The sequence below is a fragment of the Lipotes vexillifer genome, unplaced genomic scaffold (genome assembly GCF_000442215.2).
Source record: "Lipotes vexillifer unplaced genomic scaffold, Lipotes_vexillifer_v1.1 scaffold600, whole genome shotgun sequence".
NCBI classification, from domain to species: domain Eukaryota; kingdom Metazoa; phylum Chordata; class Mammalia; order Artiodactyla; family Lipotidae; genus Lipotes; species Lipotes vexillifer.
The window spans coordinates 172,462-192,946 of record NW_006781985.1 but is presented as its reverse complement, the minus strand read 5'-3'; the positions used below and the strand labels follow the sequence as shown (position 1 = coordinate 192,946).

The following is a 20,485-nucleotide window of genomic DNA, read 5'->3' as shown; positions in this document are numbered from 1 at the left end:
AACTTCAGTTTACACGAAAGGAAAATGCGTCTGGGAAAGCTTCCAGAATTGGCTCAAGGTCACAAAGCCGAGTTTCAAACCCAGGTCAACAAATCCAAAGTTCGTGTTCTTTGCCTTTGTGGGTACTCCCTCCATCCTGGGCAAGAAATGAGAGACCCTTCCCTCCTGTAGGGACGTCCTATTCAGAAGACTCCAACTCAAATGGACTATGGATGCCCCCCACGCTCTCGCATGCCCCCTATCATAACAATGGGGACATGGCAACAGCTGTATTCTGGGGACATCTGCTCTTCCTGTGTTGTTCCCAGTCTTAACCACAGAGCCCAGTGATAACTTATTTGGAGAGACCCCGGACACCCCTCCCACCTGGCACCCCTACAGTCCTCAGCATCAGCCTCAGGAGCTCGGCTCCAGCCCAGGGCCCCAGACACACCGATGCTGGTCACTGGTTGGAGATATGTCTTGCTCTATTATCAAATACTAGACTTTTAGGAACAGAGTTTCTAGATGTTTTGATTTTTGTATTAATGACTCAGGCCAACAATCAGTAATTGATGATCAGCACCGATTCTGAATATTTTTCTGTAAGGTAAAGTGATTATGTTCTCTTACCAGGAGCAGATGGAACAACCATAGTAAATTTTCTGGAGGTTTAACATCCTGTAGGGTGAGATTTTACCATCCCATTACATCCCAGAGAATAATGTTCCTCTTAAATTCACGCTAACTTAATAGAAGGTAACTCTCGTGGAGATGGGTTTGTCAAGACCATAAAATGAAGTGGAAGTATGCAACGTAGGAAGTTTCATTATAAGAGGAACCCAGCTAACACATCAGTTGTGCTCTAGCCCAGCCCCTTAAAGGAGGAAAGGAGCTGGAAGCTCATGCTTATTATGAGGCTTCTACCCACGTGCCAGGGGCCATAAGGCCTGATCCCAGATAATATTCTCAGCAGCTTTCTTACACCTGCCCTGTGAGGTAAGTATCATTGTTTCCACTTTACAGATCAGAAAACTAAGGCTCAGTAAACCAAAGCTTCCCAAGGTCACACAGCTAGTTAGAAAGTCACCAGGAGCCGATGCCCGGTCTGTCTGACTCCTGAACCAATGCTCTTTCCATGACACCACAAACGCCACCAAAGTGAGAATGCAGATCTGGCTGGCTTCTCAGGAAGCTTTGATGAGGCCAGGAAGGCATCCACTGTCAGAAACCCCTACAAAAGTCTATAATTCCATAGAGAAATGAGGCAAGAGCTGGCGGTGAAAACCTCTGCCAAACTTTGCCTACCGGCACAGAGATCTAAAATGAGAAGAACTCTTTTCTTCCTTCAGTAAACACTGGAGACCTTTAGAAACACTCCTCCTTCCTTTTTCCACCTTAGCCACGTCAGCAGAAGTTGACCATCTCCCCATCATTCTCTGCCTGATTCATTCTGCGCACAAGAACCAACCCCGTCTCTCTCACTTCTATCCCACCTTCCCCAACTCCCTGCCCCCACGGCTTCTAACAGAGCCCCCAAGACCAAAAGAACTTGAACCTTGTGAAAGTTGAGAAAGATGCTCCAAACTGTCCAGAACGTGTGAGCTGCCTCTCCTATAAGCCAGGTCTCAGCTGCAAAATCCTGAGGAAAGGAGTGACATTTCCACGTTGTCACCTTTGGTACTACCGGGTCAGAGTCTAGAGAGGACAAGGAAATGAGTGGGGATTTCTATGGTACCGCTCTGGCTATCATTGAACAGGAAAGCTGCAATGTCACAGTCATGGAGACCTACACAACTTGTAAATCATCACAGGGACGAAGCTGGGTTTTTCGTGCCTTTTAAATGAAGCCGCAGCATCTATTTCAGAAGTGTTGTGGAGGCTTAAAAACCTTGCTCCAACGAGGAGATTCTTTCACTCAGCATGTGGTGACCCTCTGTGGCTGAATGAAAAGCAAACTGGTCCCAAATGCTGGAGGAGAAAGCATGACATTAGAATGCCAGGAGGTTCTCTCTGGTACACAGCCACCTGTTCAACAGAGATTGCAGTGACAGTGTCTGTCACTGGTGACTTAGGAGGATGAAGATAAGTTAATGACGGGGATGCAGCTTATTCCTTCCCATAGAGTAAACATCCACGTAGGTGTTGGTATAGATATGCGCTTCTCAGAAAAATTTGGCCTACATAAAGGTCTTTGGGCTTGGAGTCTGGTCCCTTGGGGTGACGTGGAGCAAAACGTAACATTTTATTGACATGACTTCCTGCTCTTATCCATTCCACTGGAAGGCCAGGATGCTGTTATATGAGCCTAAAAAAATAAGTAGGAAAACCAGAAAAGACCGATCTCTTTTTCCTCTTGGCTCTCTTCCCCCTCCCCCCTTTAGGCACAGAGTACCAAGACATTGAGACTGAGAAAACCTGTCCCGAGTCACAATCACCTTCAGAAGACTCCTTTGTGAGAAGCTGAGGGCCTGGCCCTCTTCCTGCACAGAACAGCCCGCCACCGCCCACAGACCTCGCGGGCCTGACTTAGCGTGCTCTGCCCTGCCCGAGAACCCAAGGGTCCCTGTGAGGACTCTCCGGCCAGTATGTGGTCCTTTGAGGCCCCAAGCACAGGCCTGTGACAAGGACTAAGCAGGTGTCTGTGGCCAGGAATCCTCCAAACCTTTGGAGTAGGCATTTTCCTGGATCACTAAAGAGTAATATTGACCAGATGTGCAAATTTCCTTCTGCCCATTCCCTCCTTTGGCTCCTGTGGGGATGGTCTGCTGACACGCTTTAGAAAACTCCCTCTTGGGAATGCTTCTCTGACCGAGGGCTCCGACAGTTCTTCCAAAAGCAGCTGAGTCTGGATTTTAATAGGAGGGGGTAAAAATTACCCTGTTTCATAGAACAGAGGGGGAAAAAAAGCACATACTCAATAGATTTTGAGTGTGGTATTCTGTATTTTTGCAGCTTCTATTTTCCAGATGAGCAGTCTAGAAATATGTGATGTAAAGTACATACTGTACGTTTGCTGAGAATTATATTAAAAGCACTATTTTAATTCTTCCTCAGTCTCACGCTGTAATCTCTATTATCTTTCTCTCTTGTGTCTTTGGGTAGGACAATCCTCAAAGACTCTTGAGGAGAGTGTTTCTGGCTGTGTGTGTTCTATATTTACAGGCTTTGAATAGTTCGAAAGAGCACAGTGTTTGGAGCCGAAACAGACCTGGGTTCAAATCCTCACCCCAGCACTCACTTACTGGGGTGTGGTACTGGGGAAGTGATCTGAATCCTCTGAGCCCCAGTTTCATCATCTGTAAAATGGGAATACTGTCGCCTGCTTTACACAATTGTGGTAAGGCTTCAATGAAATCCAGTGTGAAGGGAGCACCATGTCTCACAGAGAATGGGCACGGAGAAATGGTACTTGTTCATTGCTTCCCAGCCTCTGGCTGGAATTAGATGCTCCACAACACTGTCTTGGTTCCTAGCGATACATTCCATAGTCCTGTACTGTCACCATCTGGTTTTCCTTTCTGGTTCTCCCATTGTCCGTAAAACCTGGGAGAGCAGGGAACGGCTTCCTCTTGGGATACAGTGCCTAGAATAGTGTGTGACATTTGGTGGATGCTCATTGTATAATTGAATGAGTGAATGATGAACAGACAACCTCAGAATCATCAACCTCTGGGGCTCTGACTTTATTCCCACCCCTCTGAGGCAAGGGCAGCATTTGCCTTCCCTTCTCTAGGTCCATAGACCCTCCCACAAGCCTCACTGCCTGGCTGGAGCTCCATTGCCTTCCCAGTCATTGTTAGGCTGCCGTTGTGAGGCTGCTTCCTAATCGGCTAGCTTCTCCACTACATCCTTAATCCACTAACAGGACTCCTACCTCCTATGGACAATCAAGTTGATGCCTGCTGCTGGTGTGGATCTGAGAGTCCTCACTACAGTCATTACATCCCTGGCCAGACAGGAGCTCCGGGAGCTAATGCTCACTCTCTGTCATCTGAACAAAAGACCCAGCATGGCCCCAGTCCTCGTGTGGGGGCTAACCCTGATAACTGACCTATGTTCTCAGATCCCCTTACAGCCTGGATCTTGCCCTCCTACAGCCCCATCATTTGCAGTTGAGCTCACCTGAAATCAAAGCTTGTCAAGCTAATATTCCTTGAAGACTTCACCCTCCCTCATCCCTGCCTGATATTTTCACTCTGGGATCCATGGACTCAGAAAAGAGTATGCTTGGGCGAGTTACTTCTCTGAGGCCCTATTACCTGGCCCATTGGTGTCTCGAGGACTTCTTTTCAGCCTGACCCTATTATTTATGGGATTGTTTCTTTTTTGAAACACAACATGATTTATTCTCTCCAGCATAAAAATCCCAAGAAAGTGCAATTTCAACATTTTCCATCATGATGTGAAAAGATGCTGAAACAGCTGAAAGAGTAGTTAGTGATTCCTCACGGAAGCTGAGCTGTATTTGCACTGGAAATTCAGTTGGAGGCAGAAAAAGGAAGAAGGGGAGGGTGTTGCTTATGGCATCCATGCTCTCAGTCCAAAATTTCACATTTGTTTTTCACCTACAGTCCAATTTCTTTTCTTTTGCTATATTTTCCGCCGTAAAGGCAGTCAATTTATGGAAAACTTACATTCCCATCTATTTTATCTGAACTTCACAAAGATGTCTTACTTATTTTGGGGGATCAAGAGATTCATCCTTCAGTATCTAAGCAGGTCCGTGAGAGAGCTGTGCGCACACAAGTTGTTCAACCAACTCAGGAGGAACAGACTGCATAGATTAATCCAAATGCCATTTCCTCCAGATGTCCTATCAGCTACCATGGGCCACTGGGGCTTTCAACTACATATATATTTGGTCCATCTTGATCTAGATCTGAAAATCCAACTTGACCCTTTTCTCAGCCTTTGTGAAAGGGCTAGTCATGCACCCAAACATTTGGCACAACTGAAATAAAAACAAGCTGTTTCTGTGGCTTTGAATGTGGATTCAGAACCACCATGATCACATCCACTTTACAAAGAGCTGCGCTTTTTCTTTTTTTTTCTTTTCAGGCTTTGTTACTTCAGGAACTCCTGCTATAGCACTGTTACCATAACTGTGCAGAGAAATGTCTAATTAATGCAGAGGGCAGAGACTAACTTTTGCTTTCCAGAAAGCATTTTTAAAAGTGTCTTAACCTTTCTGAGTTCTAGTGTTCCCATGTATAAAATGCATAAACATGTAGTTATCAGATCCCCAAAGGAGAGCTTTGCAGATCTTCAAGAGTGTTTCGATGGGCAATCTCACTTCCCCCTTCCTCCTAAGGTAATTGAGGGGTGAAATAAAGAAGACAATCAACCTGGAACACAAAGGCAGGGTAATAAATGCATGAGTTCAGTTGAGGAGCAATATAAAAGAAACAGGCTCAGGGACTCAAACATGACATGGCAGAAGCCAGCAGCCTCCTTTGGAAAGGAGACATTCCCCTGTGAGGGTCTCTCCATCACCTGTCACTGAGAACTTGCCCACAATCCCCAGGAGCAACTGAAACGACTCCCAGTGAAAAGGAGGTGGGAACCTCTGTCCTCAGGCTTTACACTCTCAGCTTAGCAACAGGCTCCTTTCTTACCCCGGAAGCTTAACTTGCTCCCATGCTGATCCTTCCATTTCTTTGGGGAATTATTCTGTAGGAAGGCAGCTAAATTTTCATAGTAAAATCAGTGCTTGATATAGGTAAAAAGAAAAAACAAAAACAAAAAAGAAAAGAGCCCAAAGAAAATGGCTGTTCCTTCTGTTGTTTCTAAAATAATCATTGCCTAGCTCTTTAAGTTCAATGCAAATAATTAGGCATTACAACGCAATGCTAGAAAGGGAGACATATGCCTTGTTGTTTTTTTTTTTTCTTTTTTTAGCGGTACGCGGGCCTCTCACCGCTGCGGCCTCTCCCGTTGCGGAGCACAGGCTCCGGACACGCAGGCCCAGTGGCCATGGCTCACGGGCCCAGCCGCTCCGCGGCATGTGGGATCTTCCCGGACCGGGGCACGAACTCGTGTCCCCTGCATCGGCAGGGGGACTCTCAACCACTGCACCACCAGGGAAGCCCCCCCCCCTTTTTTTTGACTTTCTTTATTGAAGTGTAGTTGATTTACAATGTTGTGTTAGTTTCAGGTGTACAGCAAAGAGATTCAGTTATATATATTTTTTTTCAGACTCTTTTCCCTTATAGGTTATTACAAAATATTAAGTATAGTTCCCTGTGCTATACAGTAGGGTCCTTATTTATCTATTTTATATATAGTAGTGTGTATCTATTAATCCCAAACTCCTAATTTATCCCTCCCCTCCCTTTCCCGTTTGGTAACCATAAGTTTGTTTTCTATGTCTCTAGGTCTATTTCTATTTTGTAAATAAGTTTCTTTGTATCTTTTTTCTTTTTTTTTTTTTTTTAGATTCCACATATAAGCAATACCATATGATATTTGTCTTTCTCTGTCTGGCTTAGTGGCTTACTTCACTTAGTATGATAATCTCTAGGTCCATCCATGTTGCTGAAAATGGCATTATTTCATTCTTTTTTTTATGGGTGACTGATATTCCATTGTTTATGTATACCACATCTTCTTTATCCATTCGTCTGTTGATGGACACTTAGGTTACTTCCACATCTTGGCTATTATAAATAGTGCTGTAATGAACACTGGGGAGTTGTATGTCTTGAGCAGGACACTGGAGGTAAGATTTTATTTAAATGGCAACTGTCTCTGTGAACATGACCCTTGAAGAAGCATATCATTGTCAATCATTTCCTCAGATGGTATCAGCAGATCAATCCTGAAAACATGACTGAGGCAGGGAGGAGAGATACAGAATTCAGACCATGTGGGTGAGGACAGGGCTTTAAAAACACTTGGAGGCCCTCTCAGTCCGACTTGGTCCCACCCTGTCCTTCATGGCATCCTACAATTCTTGGGAATATGAATGCTGCGGGAGATGATTGCTGTTCCAGCATCCATTCCATATTTCAAACTGATGTATGTTATGTTTAAAGCAAGGCTGTGATTTTCAGTTAGTACAGACAGGACCCTGTGAGGTCCTCTGCACATAGTAGGTCCTCTACAGCTGGGGGCAGTAGGAAAGCAGGATGGCTTGGTGGAAAGAGCAGGTAACAGGTCTGCATCTCAGCTCAGCTGCTTACTAACCTTTCCAGGTTAGCATGTCAAGTCACCACTCTGAACTTCGGCTACATGTGGCTCTGAGATGGGAAGGTTTCAGCCTCCTTGGCAGAGACATCATGAGAAATCAGTGTACGCACAGCCCATCATCTGTCCCTGATGGGGCTCAAGAAGTGATGAGTTTCATTGAGAAGTCTCATCCCCAGCCATTTAAATACAAACCAGCTTCCATTTACCAATATTTGCTACCACTTTGCTTTTTGGAAACCCTCTTTTCTGCTGTGTACTGCTCCTGAAATGACTTAATGAGTCAATTCCTTAATTTTTTGAGTCATTTTTACTTATTAAAATAGCTTCGCTTCGCTTCACTTCTTAAGCCCTGGTCCTGGCCATTTGAGCACTCCTGACACATCTTCCATTCAAGCCCTCCCCCACAAGGGCAGGCCAGATGGACCTGTGGCTCTGGGGCCCTGGAGGGAGGGGAAGCTTGTTCTGCTGTCTCCCCTCAACTGCCTTCCTCTTCTCTGCCCAAACTCGGATCCAGGGTGGTTTCCTTACCAGACTGCCCGTGGCTAAGCTTGCTGCCATCACTGGCTGTCATTGCTGCCCGAACCCCTTCTGAAAAGTACTGGTGGGGAAGCAGACAGGCCCCAGGAAGCCCAACTAAAGAAGGAACCCATCCCAGGAGCTCCCCTGGGCTCTGTGACTCCCTAGGAAACCCTCAGCCTACCACCTCACCCAAGCTCAGGCCTGGGGTAGGAGCAGGGCCATCATCCCCAGCTCTCTGTAACAGATTGGTTCCAAGGTCTGTCGTTGCCTCCCTCCTCCCTGGCCCCATCTCGCCAGTGTACTCCCTCACCTCTCCCCAGCCTGCTCTGATATCGGCAGGACAAGGCTGCAAGCCCCGGCACCCCGTGTGCAAGATGTCGGCCTCCCCTTCTTAATGTAACTGCAAATTTTACCAGCAATTGCGTTGGGGACCCCATTCCCTTAACACTGGGACAGAAAACCAGTCAATGTCACTCTTCGTAAGCATCACTTCTCCCTGCAAAATGGTGACCTCTCACCCCCTTCTCCAGCCGTTTGGCGGGGGCACAGATAGGATGCGGGGAAGGAGGGAGGAGCTGTCAGTGCCAGTTTCTCTGAAGAGGGAAAAATCCCCAAGATCTCCCCTGGCATGCCACATCACCACATTATGCAAAGATCATCAAAAGAGGAAGGCCAGCCAATGGGTGACACTGATGTGAGATGACAATTCCTCAAAAGAAGTCTCCCACCTTTTCAAAACAAACAGCTGCCTTGAGCCTGAGCCCTCAGCACCTTCTAGGCTTCAGGTAGCTAATGACTTGTAGGTTTCACACTTGATCAACGAGTATCGATCCAGGGTCTGGTATGGAGCCCTGTACCCTAGGAGACTCTGTGGAAAGATCCAAGGAAGCCCTGTACACAATAAATCTACAATCTGAATTGAGGGAAAGCAAGCCTCCATATAATAAAAAGAACACTACAATACACTCTACATCCAGGCGCTATTAAGAAACGGAGACATGACAGTGATGGGAATTCGGAGAGGAGAGAATCCTTAAGGACCAGAGCAGACAGATAAAGCATTCTCAAGGAGGTAGGGCATGAAAAGGCCTCCGAAGAACTCTCTCTCTCATTTAGGATCCAGGTATGAGGTTTTGCCCTGTCCATTGGAATGGGTTTCTGGAAGGAAGCAGGCAGTGATCACAGAAGTAAAATCTCTATGACAGACATGAGGATAAATATAACAATGTACCAAGCACTGGGCTAAATTCTTTACAAGTTCTGCCTCCTTATTTAAACCCTGCAAACACTCTGTGAAATAGGATTTATTTCATACCAGCCTGTTAGCCTGGGTTTCAATCTAGGTTCCTCTACTTGCCATCTACAGGACCGAGGGGTTCTCATAAATAAAGTGAAGATAATCGTGCCCACTTCATAGGAAGATTGTGGGATTTAGTGGAACAGTGTATATAAGGCACTTAGCACTGTGCCTGGCACCCAGAAAATGTCTAAGAAATTCAAGGTCTTTTCCTCCACTTGAGTACATAGAAAACACGTTCTCTCATGTTGCCAGGTCATCTGACAGAGGATTAAATTTTTAACTGAGCTAACTTGCATGGGTAAATAATTATAAGAGCAATTATCTTCCTGAGGACAATTATTTGCCATCACCGTTTGCACCCACTGAAATTACATGCATAAGAAGCAGAGTTACCCATTGGCAGATAAACATAATTTTATCAGAAGAATGACATCCAATGGCTGATTGGATTAATAAAAGAAATTTGTTCCCCAGAGGTATTTCAGAAATGCTTCTCTAAACTGGATCATATTTTTAAAAAGCTTGTACTCTGAATTCAAATTATGTATTAATTCCTTTCCAAAAATCAGCATGCATCCAACCCTTATAAACATCATGTACTTCTGAGAAGATACAACTAAGATAGTTTTATAAACCACACAGACACCAATCCTCTTGAGCTTTGTATAAGAATAGATCTATAAAAGACATAGGATTTCGTGGTAAAGTCAATTCTGCAAGTATTTCAAGTGAATAATATGTTTCCTGGTTTGAGGATTTTATTTTAAATAGTGGGCAAATACGTGATATCATGTAGTCACTTTGCAAATTTAAACAATTTTTTGTGCTTAAACTCTCCAAGCTATCGAATAGTCATATGCGGATTTGGCTCAAAATGGCTCTAAAAATTGAGTTTACAAACACTTTATTTAATTCTCATCAATTTCACAACATACTAGAAGTGATTATTAGGGTCCAGATTTTTAGATCCTGAGTGATAAAAGATGTTTCCTTTCCCTTTTTGGGGTGGCCCAATACTCTATTTGCTCTTATACTTACGAACACAGGTCTAAGTTTTTATTTCTCAATCTTTGTCTACTGTTTATCACCCCAAAAGCCTCCAGGTAATTGGTATCTGTTAGTTACATGAGTTTATATGCAGCTCTTCATTTATGAGTTCTGGTGGCAGTCTACATTGGCATATTTTTTTAGGTGCTTGAAATACTTCTGTGAGGTAGAGTTAAGAAAGGCATAAAACTTTATTTTACTACCAGAAAAATCCAGAAAATGACAGGTAACTTCCCAGGAGTGCTCACTTCACTTTGGTCACAGAGGAAAATCAAAACCGTCTTGTTATTGAATTACAAGATGGTTGCCAGAGAGGACCACAAGCTGTTACTGGCCTGGAAGAACAGTTTCACATTTTCACACATGAAAAAGAAATTTTCACACAAAGTTCTTGCAGAAGTAAAAATGGATATATCCAATATCTCTGCACACTTAAAAATGCCCTCAGAGTCTAGACTATGGTTAGCTTTGAGAATTTCAAGATACATTGAAATGTACCCTCAGGGGCTTCCCTGGTGGTGCAGTGATTGGGAGTCTGCCTGCCGATGCAGGGGACACGGGTTCATGCCCCGGTCTGGGAAGATCCCACATGCCGCGGAGTGGCTGGGCCCGTGAGCCATGGCCGCTGAGCCTGCGCTCCGCAACGGGAGAGGTCACAACAGTGAGAGGTCAGCATACCGCAAAAAAGAAAAAAAAGAAATGTACCCTCAGATCAAACCAAGTTCATGAATTATCTAACCTGATAAGACTGAAGCTGAAGGACAACCAAACTGGTGCTATCCTCAACTCTTTGGAAGAACATTTAATGATCTTTCTAAACATTTACCTGAAACTTTTGGTATTAGAAAGATTCTTGTACTGTCTTTTTCCTATTTTTTTTTTTTTAATATAAGGTCATCTTTTCTAGAGACTAGTGTGAGTAGATGGCTCATCATGGCAATTAGAGCATCAGTAGTTATGTGTATAAATTAATAATGTGGTAAGATGATGTTCACCACTTTTCTGCCTGTGTAGGCTCAGAATCACATCTGATAAGTCATCCCTTACTGGTAGAAATCTGTACATCCTTCTATGTGGGGCACATTGAGTACAGGGACATGGGTCTGTTGCTTGAGTCCTGATGAATAGAAAATTCCTACCTGCTTAGCTTTCAAATTTCTAAAAGAGCAAAAATGCAACGTCATAGCTACAGAGAAGGCTATACTCAGCTGAGTTCATTTACAAGGGTTTTACTATTTCACACTTAATAAAAATCACAATAATAATGATGCTGCCTCATTCACGGCAGCAACACACATAATCCATAAAAATGCCTAACAGAAATGTCTATTATTTATTTAGAGAAAAACTGTAAAGCCATCTTCAAAGACAAAGATAATAACTTGAAAAATAGAGAGTCCTACCATATTCCAAGATTGAATGACTAACTACTTGAAAAATGTGATGTTTTTCCTGAAATGATTGCAATGCAATCACCAAGAAAATCTCCATAGGAGTTTTTATGGAAATTCAAAAACTGATTACAAAATTCAAATCGGAGTGCTCAAGAAGAGCCATGGTAATTCTGAACATAAAAATTTAAAACTGCAATGCAGGAAGAGTAGCCTTCTCAAAAATCAACATGTTAATAAAGCTCTAGTACTTAAAAAGGTGCAGCATTTGTACAAGACCAGATAAATAGATCGAAGACTCAGAAGAGCAACTATAAACAGACACTGGAATATATTGGGAGACTTAGACTATATTAAAGAAGAGTATTGCAAATGACTGGGGAAATGCTTGACTATTCAACTAATGGTTTGAGGAGACAATCTGGAAGTGAATTTGACTCACTGCCTCTGATCAGTGAAGAATACATACCCTACATAGTTTACATAGTTAAACCTGTTAAAAAACTATGAAGATTTAGGAAAAACAGGAGAACAGACTCATGGTTTGGGGATTTCCTTGAAAGATCCGAAATGCAAAAATCTGTAAATAAAAAAATTGATAGGGCTTCCCTGGTGGCGCAGTGGTTGAGAGTCCGCCTGCCGATGCAGGGGACGCGGGTTCGTGCCCCGGTCCGGGAAGATCCCACATGCCGCAGAACGACTAGGCCCGTGAGACATGGCCGCTGAGCCTGCATGTCCAGAGCCTGTGCTCCACAACGGGAGAGGCCACAACAGTGAGAGGCCCGCGTACCGCAAAAAAAAAAAAAATTGATAGATTTAACTATTTCAAAATTAAAGTATCTGTGCAATCTAAAACAGCATATACAAAATCTAAAGAGAACAGAATATTTGAAATAGCTATAAATGACAAAGAATTACTGTCAGAATATATAATGAACCCCTACCTATTGACACAAAAAAGAGAAACAACCAGAACTGCTGAATTACGCAAATACAGGGGCTGCCATTCCCATCCTTGTCTCAGTAAATCTGATAGAAAACCAAGCAAATAACATGAATGGGAAGTTCATAAAAGAGGAAACACAAATGTCCTATGAGTATTCGATCTCACTAGTAGTCAAGGAAATAAAGCTCTTTTAAAAATCAAAGACCGCGCTTCCCTGGTGGCACAGTGGTTGAGAGTCCGCCTGCCGATACAGGGCACACGGGTTCGTGCCCCAGTCCAGGAAGATCCCACATGCCGTGGAGTGGCTGGGCCCGTGAACCATGGCCACTGAGCCTGCACGTCCGGAGCCTGTTGCTCCGCAACGGGAGAGGCCGCAACAGTGAGAGGTCCGCGTACCGCAAAAAAAAAATAAATAAATAAAATCAAAGGCCATCTTGACCTATCAGGATGGTAAATATTTTTTTTATTATTTCGTGTCAGGGCATAGGGTAACTGGCTTTCTCATATGCTGCTGGGGTATAAATTAGTATGGTCATTCCAGAAGACAATTTGCCAATGTCTATTAAAATTTTAAATGCTCATATAGTATGATCCAGAAATTACATTTCTTAACCTCTACCCTAAATAAAGGGATGTGGTGCAAACAAAGGAAGGAGGTATTTAATACCATGACATGGCAGGGTTTGGGCCTTCAGGATCCCTGGTGATCAGAAATTAAGTTCTTGGCCAACCTTTAATCTTTTCCCCATCATGACCTGCATATATAACATGGTTGGGCACTTAGCTTCAATTCTTTTGACCTGACATCCCTGTTGTAACCTCACTGCCTCCCTTGGTTTAAATTCCACCCATCTTTTAACATCAAGCACAAATATTATAGAAACCTTGGTGCTCTCTATGATTAGGTCATTAAGCTTGGCTTTTTGCCAATGGCTCAATATCTAGTTCACATAATAGTTCCCATGTGATGTCTTACCAATCCCTGTTATCCCCAGGATGATCATGTTAAAGCATCTTTCAAATCCAGTTTGGCCCCTCCACTGGGGCCTCACAGGCAGACGCTGGGCTGGGAGGAGCTTAATGCACTAGCAAGTTCAGTGGTGAGTCAGTGGAGAGTCCACTGATCCACATTTCCTCCACTACTGCACCAGGAGTGATGGATTCTCACTAGATTACACAATCCTTTGCTCTCACAGCACTTATACTCACTGTATTAATCATGTTTGGGTCCATATGTTATATTCTTTATTCGTATATATTCCCTACGGACAGTATCTTTTTTAATTCTTTAGTCCTGACAGTGCTTAAGATAACATCTTATACATAAAAAGTACATTAAATGTTTTGAATGCATTAAGTCAATTACCTGTCCAGTAGCCTGAAAAGGTAGACAACATTGCCAGGGGGAAGGTCTGATACTCAGAGTCACTCTAACAATACACGTCATCTAGGATTGACCAAATTGCGCCTAAGACTACATAAAGAAGACTAGAACTGAAAGTGTCTTATTATTCTGCCATCTCCTTTTAGCCTAATCTAAATAAGTCACTCTGGACTGATAACTTTTTAGTCGAAGTATAGTTAATTTACAATATTGTGTTAGTTTCAAGTGGACACCAAAGTGATTTGGTTATACATACATATAGGTATTTACCAATATTCTTCTTTATTCTTTTCCATTATAGTTTATTATAAGATATTGAATATAGTTCTCTGTGCTATACAATAAACCCTTCTTGTTTATTTATTTTATATATGGTAGTGTGCTCTGTTAACTCCATACTCTCAATTTACCCTTCCTTCCCCTTTCCCTTTGGTAACCATAAATTTGTTTTCTATGTCTATGAGTCTATTTCTGCTTTGTAAATAAGTTCATCTGTATTATTTTTTAGATTCCACATATAAGTGATATCATAATATTTGTCTTTCTGTCTGACTTCACTTAGTATGATAATCTCTAGATCTATCCATGTTGCTAAAAAATGGCATTATTTCATTCTTTTTGATGGCTGAGTAATATCGCATTGTATACATGTACCCTATGTTCAACTCTTCTGAAAAGACATTTGGGATTCCTTCTCCAAAAGACCCTCAAGGCAGACCCCAAGGATTGCTTTTAAATGCACCCATCCAGGCACATGAAGCCACCACCACACCTGAAAAAAGCCCAGCACCCACCAGAGTAAACCAGGTGGAGCCTGAAGCATGAGGCAGTTTTCATAAATTAAGCAGGATGATTTCTCATTATGCCAGATGGCAAGATCGAGTGACCTGTGGTGCAGGGAGCTACTGCTGTATTTCCTCCCTCTTACTGCTCTACCCTAAAAGTGCAGATTATCCCAGAGGGCAGCTGAGAAATAAAAATAGCAGCTGTTATTTACTGAGGCTCAATTATATCACAGCCATTGTCCTCGGTATTTTACATTTATCCCCACAATCAATTTTATAAGGCAGGTATAGTTATCTCATTTTTCAGAAAAGAAAGGAGGTGTTCACAGCCCCTGCTAAGAATGGGTGGGGCTGGGGTCCAAGCCCCATCCTCTGTGACTTCTGTCTCCACTGGAGGGTGCTGGCCTCTCCTTTTCTAGTCTTAGGAGACTTGACATCAGTTGATAGTTCTGAAGAGAATGGTGGATTCTGGAAATTGATGAAAATCTAGATTCTGAATGGAGAGCCTCCTATTCCTGTTTGACCAGGACAACCAGCCTCTGGGAGGATCTCTTAACATCATGTCACTCACAACTCTGTGGGCTCTGGTGGTGATGGTGGTGAGAGCAGCATGCAGACTAGGAAGTGTCAGCAAAAGAACACCACTAATTGAACATGGCCACATCCAGGAAAATGCCAGCTCAGAGACTGGCGACAGAATTCTCTGGACTCAACCCCCTTGTGGGTGGGTGTGTGGGTGTCGGGGGGAAAAGGAGGTGGTTAGTGGTCATTGCCTTAGCAGAAGTAGTGACAGAGGCCATAGCACTGATCAGTAGAACTTCCAGTGATATACCACAGTGAACAGCACAGTATAGAGTTGGAAAAGCTCTATACTGTGCTGTTTAATATAGTAGCCACTAGCCACATGTGGCTTTTGAGCACTCAGAATGTGGCTAGTGCAACTGAGGAACTGAATTTTTAATTTGATTATAATTAACTTAAATGGTCACTTGCATCTAGTGGCTACTATACTGCACAGTGCAGCCCTAGAACATCACACTACATGCTTTCTGAGGATGAAGGGGCTAGGAGGTGGAAATTCTACCAGGAGAAGGTCACAAGTCAAAGGGCTGGAAAGTGTCCCTGGGCAAAGATTAGTCTGGATTCTTCAAGAAATTGCGGTCACCACTTCTTAATCTTCTACAAGGAAACAACATCAGCTGCAAGGTAGAGACTGAAGTAAGGTCATCTTACATTCCCTCGTCCCCATCACTGGGTTCTTCAAGGCTGGCTCTCAGCTACTTCCACACTCTTTTCTGCGGCTCTAAGGAATTTCAGCTGCTGTCTATCATTCCTGGAAGCTCTAAGAAACTCTAGACTCTAAGATTAGAATCTAAGTAAAACTCTAAGACTGATCCAGGATGTTTCTGCCTAAAGAAATGCCAAGCAGCCATTTCTAATCTATTCCTTTCCATGCCACACTGGCCTCAAGGGGATTCTAAAGACTTGCCAATTCCCCAGGCTCCAATCTAGCAGTAAGACACAATTGTTCTTGAAGCATCCTCTAACCTACCTAGGGGTTCCATAATGATGTTACCCCACCCTGGAATGATTGACAGGAACTCAAGATACCTTCTTAGAACCCACACTAGAGTTTACCTCTGTGTCTCGCACACTCTTTGATTCTCTCCTTTCCCTCTTCCAACTCAGAGGATTTTTGTTTAGTCGGGGGCGGGGGTGGAATTTCTTCTGAAAATCAATCATTCTCCAAGGCCTTGAATTTTGATACTCAAAAATCTAAGCTTTTAAACTTTTCCCTCTGCTTTTCTGCCCTACCAATCCCTTATTAAGGCAATAGAGGCCTCACAGGTTAGTTTAAATGGGAAAGAACTAAAAAGTTTCTTAAGGGTAGTGGGAGGGGCAGGATAACTAGAAACATGCTGTTAGTGAATCCTGCAAAATCTTTTCATACCACCACAGTCATAGAGATTGAAACTCAAAACTCTGATAGAATCTGCAGCAAGATTTACAGAGCCTGCTTCTCCCATTCTAGTCTCCAGATATCTCATAGCTGAAAAGATATCCGGTCAGTTTTTCTTGAAAGGAAAAAAAGGTTAGTATTGAGAGCCCCTTTGGTTATTTCCCCATGCCAAGACCCTGGTCTTGCATTTGATCTGACTTGCAGGCTGGAAACTGGCCATGCTATTTTCCTCAAGGACCTACCCCGGGTTGCAGTCAGCTGGTACTCACAAAATCCAACATAAATGTTGATGTGGTGGAGTTCATTGCCAACCAATGATCTCCAATTCACTCTGCCGAGTTTTCCTCCTCACTTCCAACTTCCCAAGATCAAAAGAAGCCATGCTGAGTGTCTGTGTTGCAGGGGATGAGACAAACTGAAATCTCACTTCTTTCCCATGCTAGGGTAAAGAAAGCCCCGTGGGCTTCCAAGGACCACCTCTGTTTCTAAAGGTAGCCACGTTCTATGGAATTTGAAAGGCATCTCCATGGTCAAAGGCTCTGAATGAAGCCAGAATGGGATATCATGTTCCAATCCCTTCCCCCAAAGAAGAAGCAATTAGCATTCCCTGTACAGGTTATTTAGACTAGAATCTGTAGAAATGATAGATCCTGATAGGGATATCCGCCAAGAGTCAAGCAATACGATACTGAGGAAATATACATTTTCCACCTCTTTCTTGAGTGGGTAGCTTCTCATAGGGGGAATCTATAATGGAACCAGGGAATCAAGAAAATAACTCAGCAGCCATTTTCTAACCATTAACACAGTTCTGTGCTAGTCCTGTCTCAGGGATGTGCATCTAGCAGGGAGGCTGAGGTCAAAAACCCAGTTAACCAGGAGCCGCGGAGGAGAGCGCAGCCACAGGGGTGCGGAGGGCAAAGTAGAGAGATTCCCGCACAGGGGATCGGCGCCGACCAGCCCAAGAGGCTTGTCTGCTCACCCGCCGGGGCGGGCGGGGCTGGGAGCTGAGGCTTGGGCTTCCGCTGGAGCGCAGGGAGAGGACTGGGGCTGGTGGCATGAACACAGCCTGCAGGGGGTTAGTGCACCACGGCTGGCCGGGAGGGAGTCCGGGGAAAAGTGTGGACCTGGCGAAGAGGCAAGAGACTTTTTCTACTCTGCTTGTTTCCTGGTGCGCGAGGACAGGGGATTAAGAGCGCTGCTTAAAGGAGCTCCAGAGACTCCGTGAGCCGTGGCTAACAGCGCAGACCCCAGAGACGGGCAAGAGGCGCTAACGCTGTGGCTGCCGCCACCAAGAAGCGTGTGTGCGAGCACAGGTCACAATCCACACCCCCCTTCCGGGGAGCCTATGCAGCCCGCCACTGCCAGGGTCCCGGGATCCAGGGACAACTTCCCCGGGAGAACACACAGCGCGCCTCAGGCTGGTGCAACATCACACCGGCCTCTGCCGCCGCAGGCTCGTCCTGCACTCCGTACCCCTCCTTCCCCCGGCCTGAGTGCGCCACAGCCCCCGAGTCAGCAGCTCCTTTAACCCCGTCCTGTCTGAGAGAAGAACAGACGCCCGCAGGCGACCTACAAGCAGAGGCGGAGCCAAATCCAAAGCCGAACCCCGGGAGCTGTGCGAACAAAGAAGAGAAAGGGAAATCTCTCCCAGCAGCCTCAGAAGCAGTGGATTAAATATCCCCAATCAACTTGATGTACCCTGCATCTCTGGAATACCTGAATAGACAACGAATCATCCCAAATTGAGGAGGTGGACTTTGAGAACAAGATTTATTATTTTTCTCCTTTTCCTCTTTTTGTGAGTGTGTATGTGTATGCTTCTGTGTGAGATTTTGTCTGTATAGCTTTGCTTTCACCATTTGTCCTAGGGTTCTACCTGTCCTTTTTTGTTTTTGTTTTTTTACTTTAAAAAAAATGTTTTCTTAATAATTATTTTTTTATTTTAATAACTTTATTTTATTTTACCTTACTTTATTTTCTATTATCGTCTTTCTTTCTTTCTTTTCTTTCCCTTTCTTTCTTTCTTTCTCTCTCTCTCTCTTTCTTTCTTTCTACTTTTTCTCCCTTTTATTCTGAGCCGTGTGGATGAAAGGCTCTTGGTTCTACAGCCAGCAGTCACTGCTGTGCCTCTGAGGTAAGAGAGCCAACTTCAGGACACTGGTCCACAAGAGACCTCCCAGCTCCATGTAATATCAAACAGTGAAAATCTCCCAGAGATCTCCATCTCAACACCAACACCCAGCTTCACTCAACGACCAGCAAGCTACAGTGGTGGACACCCTATGCCAAACAACTAGCAACACAGGAACACAACCCAACCCATTAGCAGAGAGGCTGCCTAAAATCATAAGAAGTCCACAGATACCCCAAAACACACCACCAGACATGAACCTGCCCACCAGAGAGACAAGATCCAGCCTCATCCACCAGAACACAGGCACTAGTCCCCTCCACCAGGAAGCCTACACAACCACTGAACCAACTTTAGCCACTGGGGACAGACACCAACAACAACGGGAACTACGAACCTGCAGCCTGCAAAAAGGAGACCCCAAACACAGTAAGATAAGAAAAATGAGAAGACAGAAAAACACAAAGCAGATGAAGGAGCAAGATAAAAAACCCACCAGACCTAACAAATGAAGAGGAAATAGACAGTCTACCTGAAAAATAATTCAGAATAATGATAGTAAAGATGATCCAAAATCTTGGAAATAGAATAGAGAAAATGCAAGAAACATTTAACAAGGATCTAGAAGAACTAAAGATGAAACAAACAACAATGAACAACACAATAAATGAAATTAAAAATACTCTAGATGGGATCAATAGCAGAATAACTGAGGCAGAAGAACAGATAAGTGACTTGGAAGATAAAGTAGTGGAAATAACTACTGCAGAGCAAAATAAAGAAAAAAGAATGAAAAGAACTGAGGATAGTCTCAGAGACCTCTGGGACGACATTAAACACACCAATATTTGAATTATAGGGGTTCCAGAAGAAGAGAAAAAGAAAGAGACTGAGAAAATATTTGAAGAGATTATAGTTGAAAACGTCCCTAATATGGGAAAGGAAATAGTTAATCAAGTCCAGGAAGCACAGAGAGTCCCATACAGGATAAATCCAAGGAGAAACACACCAAGACACATATTAAACAAACTGTCAAAAATTAAATACAAAGAAAACATATTAAAAGCAGCAAGGGAAAAACAACAAATAAAACACAAGGGAATCCCCATAAGGTTAACAGCTGATCTTTCAGCAGAAACTCTGCAAGCCAGAAGGGACTGGCAGGACATATTTAAATTGATGAAGGAGAAAAACCTACAACCAAGATTACTCTACCCAGCAAGGATCTCATTCAGATTTGATGGAGAAATTAAAATCTTCACAGACAAGCAAAAGCTGAGAGTTCAGCACCACCAAACCAGTTTTACAACAAATGCTAAAGGATCTTCTCTATGCAAGAGTTACAAGAGAAGGAAAAGACCTATAATAACAAAACCAAAACAATTAAGAAAATGGGAATAGGAACATAAATATTGATAATTAACTTAAATGTAATGGATTACATGCTCCAACTAAAAGACACAGACTGGCTGAATGGATACAAAAACAAGACCCATAAATATGCTGTATACAAGAGACCCACTTCAAACCTAGAGACACATACAGACTGAAAATGAGGGGATGGAAAAAGATATTCCATGCAAGTGGAAACCAAAAGAAAGCTGGAGTAGCAATTCTCATATCAGACAAAATAGACTTTAAAATAAAGACTATTAGAAGAGACAAAGGAGGACACTACATGATGATCAAGGGATCAATCCAAGAAGAAGATAGAACAATTGTAAATATTTATGCACCCAACAAAGGAGCACCTCAATACATAAGGCAAATACTAACAGCCATAAAAGGGGAAATTGACAGTAACATTCATAGCAGGGAACTTTAACACCCCACTTTCACCAATGAACAG

At 43.5% G+C, this 20,485-nt stretch overlaps 1 protein-coding gene across 1 annotated transcript in view; it reads left to right on the top strand.

The window, feature by feature from the left end:
* Nucleotides 1-3,030, top strand: part of SLCO3A1 (solute carrier organic anion transporter family member 3A1) — a 321,290-nt gene extending 318,260 nt beyond the window's left edge. Inside the window, exon 11 of the mRNA XM_007454893.1 lies at nt 2,364-3,030. Within this exon, the coding sequence (XP_007454955.1) occupies nt 2,364-2,446 (83 nt within the window). The 3' untranslated portion in view covers nt 2,447-3,030. The remainder of the gene's footprint in view (nt 1-2,363) is intronic.
* The last annotated feature ends 17,455 nt before the right edge of the window (nt 3,031-20,485 follow it).